The sequence below is a fragment of the Psittacula echo genome (genome assembly GCF_963264785.1).
Source record: "Psittacula echo genome assembly, chromosome: 28".
Classification (NCBI taxonomy): Eukaryota; Metazoa; Chordata; class Aves; order Psittaciformes; family Psittacidae; genus Psittacula; species Psittacula echo.
The window spans coordinates 1914221-1920926 of NC_137763.1; the positions used below are offsets into that span (position 1 = coordinate 1914221).

The following is a 6706-nucleotide window of genomic DNA, read 5'->3' on the forward strand; positions in this document are numbered from 1 at the left end:
CCTCCCTCCCCCCGCCCCTCCCGCGCACCTGCGTCACGTGACCGCGGCCGCGGGGGGGCTGCCGGGAGCTGGAGTCCTCGCAGGCCTCTGCCGTTGGCCACGCCCCTCCCGGCCACGCCCCTCGATCGGGCACTCGGCGCTCCATTGGTCACTCGGCGTCGGCTCCTACTGGCGGCCGGCGACGCGATCGATCACTCGGCGCTCGATTGCGCGATCGGCGCTCGATCGGGCGCACCGTTCGGCACGGAGCTCGATTACTCGGCGCTCGATTGGTCCCGCGGCGTCGGGCTCCATCGGGCCCCTCGGCGCTGCGCTCGGTCCCTCGCCGACCAAATCGATCACTCGGCGCTCGGCCGCGGGCCCTGCGGCGGCGTCGCAATGGCGGCGCCCAGCGCGGAGGAACGGGCGCTGTTGGAGCGCGGGGTGCAGGCGGTGCTGAGCGGCTGGGCCGCGCTGCAGGTGCGGAACGGGACCGGACCGGATCGGACCGGACCGGACCGGGGGGGGGCAGGTTGGGGACCCCAAGGCCCACGTGTGTCCGTGTCCCGCAGTTGGCCGTGGCTCAGGGCTTCGGGGGCCCGCAGAGCCCCGAGAAGGCCGCGTGGTTGGTGGGGGCGGTGCTGGAGTTCCTGAGCCAGAACCGTGAGTGCGGGGGGGGGGGCAATGGAGGGCACTGGGAGGTGGATGAAGGGGATCGGGATGGACTGGAAGGGCATTGGAATAGAGTGGGATGGACTGAAAAGCTGAAGGGGTCTGGGGTAGACTGGGGTGGACTGGGAAGGCATTGGGGGGGCTCTGGGAGGCGGATGAAGGGCACTGGTTTGGACTGGGAGGGCATTGGAATAGAGTGGGATGCACTGAAAGGGAGCTGGAGGACAGTGGGATGGACTGGGAAGAGACTGGGGGGCACTGGGAGGGGGCTGAGCAGGACTGGGATGAACTGGGAGGGCACTGGGGCTGCACTGGAGCTGCCTCCCTCCCAGTGCCCCCCTTTCCCCCCCACCCCAGCTGACCTGGCCGAGGATGAGGTGGAAGATTTCCTGGCTGAGGTCATGGACAATGAGTTCGACACGGCCGTGGAGGACGGCAGCTTGCGGCAGGTACAGCCCAGTACGGACCAGTATGGACCAGTATGGACCAGGAGGCTCCCAGTTCCCCCCCCCAGTACAGTCCAGATCGCCTCCAGACTGTTCCAACCATCCTTTAGTGCTCCCAGTCCCCTCTCAGCACCCCCAGTCCCTTCCTAGTACGCCCCAGTGCCTCCCAGTATAAACCAGTATAACCGGTAGCCTTCCAGTTCCTCACAAGAGGCGTCCAGCTCCTTCCTGTTCCAGCCCAGTTTATCCCCAGGCTCTTAACGACACACTGCAGTGCTTCCATTCCCCTCCCAGTATAAACCAGTCTTCTTCCAGTCTCCACAGTATATCTCAGTCGCAGCCCAGTATAGCCCAGCGCCTCCCAGTGCATCCCAATTCCCATCCCTTCCCGTTATATCCCTGCTCTTGCAAGCGTATTCCAATTCCCGCCTATGACTCCCTAGGCCTGTCCACCCAGTGCATCCCACTCCCCTCCCAGTATATCCCAGTCCATTCCAGTCCGCTTCTGGTCTATCTCAGGTCCCTCCCAATCCCCTCATAGCCCCTTCCAAGGCCTCCCAGTCTATCCCAGTCCCCCCCAATGCCTTCCCAGTGTATCCCATTCTATCCTGGTTCTATCCCAGTGTATCCCATTCTATCCCAACCCTATCCTTGTCTATCCCAGTCTATCCCATTCTACCCCCAGCCCTATCCCATTCTATCCCAGTGTATCCCAGTCTATCCCAGCCGTATCCCATTCTATCCCAACCCTATCCCTGCCTATCCCAGTCCTATCCTTGTGTATCCCATTCTATCCCAACCCTATCCCTGCCTATCCCAGCCCTATCCCATTCTACCCCCAGCCCTATCCCTGCCTATCCCAGCCCTATCCCATTCTACCCCCAGCCCTATCCCATTCTACCCCCAGCCCTATCCCATTCTATCCCAGTGTATCCCAGTCTATCCCATTCTATCCCAGCTGTATCCCATTCTATCCCAACCCTATCCCTGTCTATCCCAGTCCTATCCCTGTGTATCCCATTCTATCCCAACCCTATCCTTGTCTATCCCAGTCCTATCCCATTCTACCCCCAGCCCTATCCCATTCTATCCCAGTGTATCCCAGTCTATCCCATTCTATCCCAGCCGTATCCCATTCTATCCCAACCCTATCCCTGCCTATCCCAGTCCTATCCCTGTGTATCCCATTCTATCCCAACCCTATCCCTGCCTATCCCAGTCTATCCCAGCCCTATCCCAGTCTATCCCATTCTATCCCAACCCTATCCCATTCTATCCCAGTGTATCCCATTCCATCCCGGTCTCTCCCGTTCCCTCCCGCAGGTGAGCCGGGAGCTGCTGTCTCTGTTCGCGCGGGTGCGGGATGGGGACGTGGAGGGGGTGGGGGAGGCGCTGGCGGCCCTGGCCCGGCGTGGCCCCGCCCTCACCTCCGCGCTGGCCAATGCGCGGCCTGGCCACGCCCCCGACCCCGCCCCTGGCCACGCCCCCGACCCCGCCTCGCAGAGCCCCGGGACCAGCAGCGAGGAGGAGGAAGAGGTGAGGGGGGGGGCCGCTGACGTCATAGAATGAGCGGGGTCACTATTGGTGGCTGTGGCATGTCATTGTGATGTCATTGGGAGGGCACTGGTGATGTCATTTATGGGGACCTCAAGATATATGGGGGGGGAATGGGTCCCCTATGATGTGTGTGGGGTTGATGATGTCGTCAAACAGGGTGGGGCATCGGGGGGCACGAGTGATGTCATTGAAGGGGGGGTACCCCAGTGGGGGGAGAGCAGTAATGACGTTATCGAACTGGAGACACACTCCTGGGATGGGGGGTAAGTGATGATGTCACCAAAGGGGGGGTGTCACTGGTGATGTCACCAAATGGGTCACACTGATGGTGTCACCAAGGGGCGTGGCACTGATGATGTCACTAAAAGGGTCGCCACTGGTGATGTCACCAAAGGGGTCGCACTGATGATGTCATCTTTTCCCCCCAGGCAATGGAGTGCGGCCCCCCCCCGGCCCCCCCTGATGGTTGGACCCTGGTGCGGAGGCGACGCCGATGAGGGGGGGGGGAATAAAGAGCCCCCGGTTGGGGGGTGCAAGGAGGTGTCGAGGGGGTTTTGTTGGGGAGGACAGACCCTATAGAGACCCCCCCCGCCCTATAGGGGCTCTATAGCCCCATAGGGACTTCCCTGGACCTATAGAGCCCTCCCTGCCCCATGCAGTCCCTATGGCCCCATGAGATCCCTGTGACTCTATAGAGGCTCTATAGCTCTATAGGGACCCCTTCACCCTACAGGGGCCTCCCAACCCCATACGAACTCGCACAGCCCTATAGAGACCCTATAAGGACACTCCCCTCATACAGTCTCTATGGCCCTATAGAGGCTCCCCCCACCCCATAGGAACCCCCATGACTATAGAGACCCCATTGCCCCATAAGAACTCCCCTGTCCCCACAGAGTCCCTATGGCCCCATAAGGACCTCCCAGGCCTATAGGATCTATATGGTTCCGTGATGCCCTCATGATCTTATAGACACTCTATATGGACACGCCCGTACCCCATAAGGTCCCTATGGCCCCATAGGGCCCCCATAACCCTATACACACTCCACAGAGTCTATATGGCCCCATGGAGACTCTCATGACCTATTTATAGGTGCTATATATATAGGCATATATATATAGGTTATATATAGGCATATAGATGCTCTCTATCTCTATATGCCCCATAGGGGCTCTCTGCCGCCGGGCCGTCCCCATAGCAACGGGGTGGGCGGGGCCTGCGATGCGAGCTGCTATTGGCTGCGTCTCCGCGCGGGGCGGATCGGGCGCTGATTGGCCGCCGCCGGCGGGGTGGGCGGGGAGAGCGGGAAGCCGAAGCCGGGGCAATGGCGGCGGCGGCAGCGCCGCTGGAGCGCGCTGAGGGGTGAGCCCGCGGGCGGGAAATCACCTGAGCGCGGCCGCCATCTTGGCTCCGGGCCCATGGGGGTCTCCCGGAGTCCGGGGGGGGGGGGGGCCGGGGCTTAATGGGGGTCCCAAAGGTGTCCTTGTGGGGTCCATGGGTCCTAATGGAGGTCCTCGCGGGGGGTCCCGGGTCCTAACGGGGGTCCTTGGTGTGTGTGTGGGGTCCATGGGTCCCAATGGGGGTCCTTGGGGTGTCCTCTCCTCCCCAAGGGGGTCTGGGATCCTAATGGGGGTCCCTATGGGGTTCATGGGTCCCCTCGAGGGTCCCCAGGGTGTCCCTGTGGGGTCCGTGGGTCCCAGTGGGGGTCCTTGGGGTGTCTCCGTGTCCCCACTCGTGTCCCTTGATCGGGGGGTGTCCCCGGGTGCTAACGGCGGTCCCCGAGGTGTCTCCAGGGTGCTGGTGGCTCTGGAGGCCGCCCTGGCCTTGGAGGAAGAGGATGGCGATGTCCCAGTCCCGGTCCTTGTGGAGCATGTCATGGTGAGACCCACGGCAGCCATGTCTGCCCCATAACTGCCCTTATCACCCCCATTTACCCCCCATATCTGCCCCTGTGCCCCCCATTTCCCCCCCCAGGACACCCGTCGGAAGCAGAAGCTGCTCCTGGCCCAGCTGCGGGTCCTGCAGGGGCTTCTGGGGCTCGTTGAGAACCCGGGACCCCCCCTGGCCCCCCCCGACCCGGGTAACTCCGTCCCCCCTCCCCCGCCCCGGGTCCTCTAAAGGGGGGGGGGGAAGTGCCGCGAGGCTGCCCCCTGCTGGCCGGGAGGTGCTTGCTGACGCAGAGCGCCCCCTGCAGGAGAGGAGGTCTCAGAGGCGCGGGGCCGCTGGCGGGAGCTGAAGGCCGAGTACGAGGGGGCCGTGGCGGCCCTGGAGGAGGCCCTGCCCCCAGCCCTGGCCCAGATCGAGCAGGGGCAGCGGCTGCTGCAGCGGCTGCGGGGGGCCCGCGAGAGCCAGGTAGGGGGGGGGTGGGGCTGGGGGGGGGTCCTATGGGCGCTATGAGGCATAATATGGGTGCTGGGGGGGGATATGGGGTATGTTATAGGTGCTGAGGGGGGATAAGGGGGTGCTAAGGGGTATGACATGGGTGCTGGGGGGGATATAGGGGTGCTGGGGGGAGATATAGGAGTGCTATGGGGTATGATATGGGTGCTGGGGGGGATATAGGGGTGCTATGGGGTATGATATGGGTGCTGGGGGGGATATAGGGGTGCTATGGGGTATGATATGGGTGCTGGGGGGATATAGGGGTGCTATGGGGTATGATATGGGTGCTGGGGGGGGATATAGGGGTGCTATGGGGTATGATATGGGTGCTGGGGGGGGATATAGGAGTGCTATGGGGTATGATATGGGTGCTGGGGGGGGATATAGGGGTGCTATGGGGTATGATATGGGTGCTGGGGGGGATATGGGGGGATGTGGGTGCTTGGGGGGGGGTCCCATGGGTGCTGGGGGGGGATATGGGGGTGCTATGGGATGTGACATGGGTGCTGGGGGGAGATATAGGGGGATATGGGTGCTGGGGGGGGTCCCATGGGTGCTGCCCCCCCAAATGAAGGAACTCCAGGCAAAGGTGCAGGAAGCAAGAGAGAGACGGGATCAGGTGAGAGCTCCCCCCCCCCCAACTTGGGGGTCCGGGTACCCCCATTCCCCCCGCCATGATGTGCTTTGGGGGGGGGGCACCCCCTAAATCCCCCCCCCCGCCATTGCAGCTGCAGCAGCAATTGGAGCAGGGGCGGCTCAGCCTGCAGGGGGCGCTGCAGCGACAGCGGTGGGCGACCCAAAGGTGAAGGGGGGGGACCCCAGGCCTGGGGGGGGGGCAAAGAAATGGGGGGGCCCAAATGCGCCCCCCATCATGGCCCCCCCATTGTGGATGCAGGGCAGAGGCCGGCTGCCGCCTGTACCAGTTCCTGACTGGGGTCCGGGTGCTGCCGCCCCCCCCTCCAGGAGAGCTGGAGCCGGAGCTGGGGCCCCCCCCCGGGGCCCCCCGATTCCCTCCCAAGCCTGCGCCTGCGCTGCAGCCCCCGGGGGGGGATCCACGTCCTGGTGAGGGGGGGGGCGCTTGGGGGGGCTGGGGGGGGGAATTGGGAGCTCAGGGAGCACTTGGGGGGCTGGGAAGGGTCCAAAGTGGGGCTGGGAGGGGGCACCTTGGAGACTGAAAGGGCTTTTGGGGGGGCTGAGGGGGGGTCTAGAGGGAATTGGGGGGCACATGGGGGGTACTTGGGGGTCCAGTGGGGTCAATATGGGGTTTCCTCCCCATTTCTCCCCCCACTCCAGGACCTCAAGTCTATGGGGCAGGTTTAGGGGATGTGGGGGGTGTCTGGGGGCAATTGGGGGGTCTATGGGGCAGATTCTGAGTCCTGGGGGGCAATTGGCTGTACTGGGGGGAGGGTCACTTGTGGGGTTACCCCCTTCTTAACCCCCCCTTTTCCCCCCCCAGCCCCCCTTCTCCTGCCCCACACTGACGCAGTGGCTGGAGCTGCTGATGAGACCCCCCCAGAAGCCTCCCAAGTAACACCCGCCCCCAAACAAACCTGCCCCCCCCCAATAAACCTGGTTCCCACCCCCCCTTTTACCTCCCCATCCCTCACATAACCCCCCCCAAGTGTGTCCCTGTCCCCCCAAAAGGGGTCCCTGACCCTCAAGCGTCC

At 63.5% G+C, this 6706-nt stretch overlaps 2 protein-coding genes across 2 annotated transcripts; both read left to right on the forward strand.

Annotated features, from left to right (window-relative positions):
* The first annotated feature begins 334 nt into the window (after positions 1 to 334).
* On the forward strand, positions 335 to 3193 carry TSR2 (TSR2 ribosome maturation factor). Its single transcript, XM_080635701.1, has 5 exons — positions 335 to 459; positions 552 to 642; positions 1009 to 1100; positions 2421 to 2633; positions 3083 to 3193. The coding sequence occupies exons 1-5, from the start codon at positions 379 to 381 to the stop codon at positions 3149 to 3151; spliced, it is 546 nt and encodes a 181-aa protein (XP_080491827.1). The 5' UTR covers positions 335 to 378; the 3' UTR covers positions 3152 to 3193.
* A 958-nt stretch (positions 3194 to 4151) lies between these two features.
* Positions 4152 to 6650, forward strand: LOC308230843 (uncharacterized protein; the record flags this gene model as incomplete). Its single annotated transcript, XM_080635803.1, has 7 exons — positions 4152 to 4535; positions 4632 to 4737; positions 4852 to 5009; positions 5614 to 5658; positions 5768 to 5841; positions 5935 to 6101; positions 6496 to 6650. The coding sequence occupies 7 exons, from the start codon at positions 4152 to 4154 to the stop codon at positions 6648 to 6650; spliced, it is 1089 nt and encodes a 362-aa protein (XP_080491929.1).
* Positions 6651 to 6706: the final 56 nt, after the last annotated feature.

What these genes read in the sequence shown, in the direction of transcription:
- TSR2 (XM_080635701.1), top strand. Translation starts at nt 379, where the DNA reads ATGGCGGCGCCCAGCGCGGAGGAACGGGCGCTGTTGGAGCGCGGGGTG. An exon ending in GCGGCTGGGCCGCGCTGCAG is followed by an intron (nt 460 to 551) that starts GTGCGGAACGGG and finishes CGTGTCCCGCAG; the next exon opens with TTGGCCGTGGCTCAGGGCTT. An exon ending in GCAGCGAGGAGGAGGAAGAG is followed by an intron (nt 2,634 to 3,082) that starts GTGAGGGGGGGG and finishes TTTTCCCCCCAG; the next exon opens with GCAATGGAGTGCGGCCCCCC.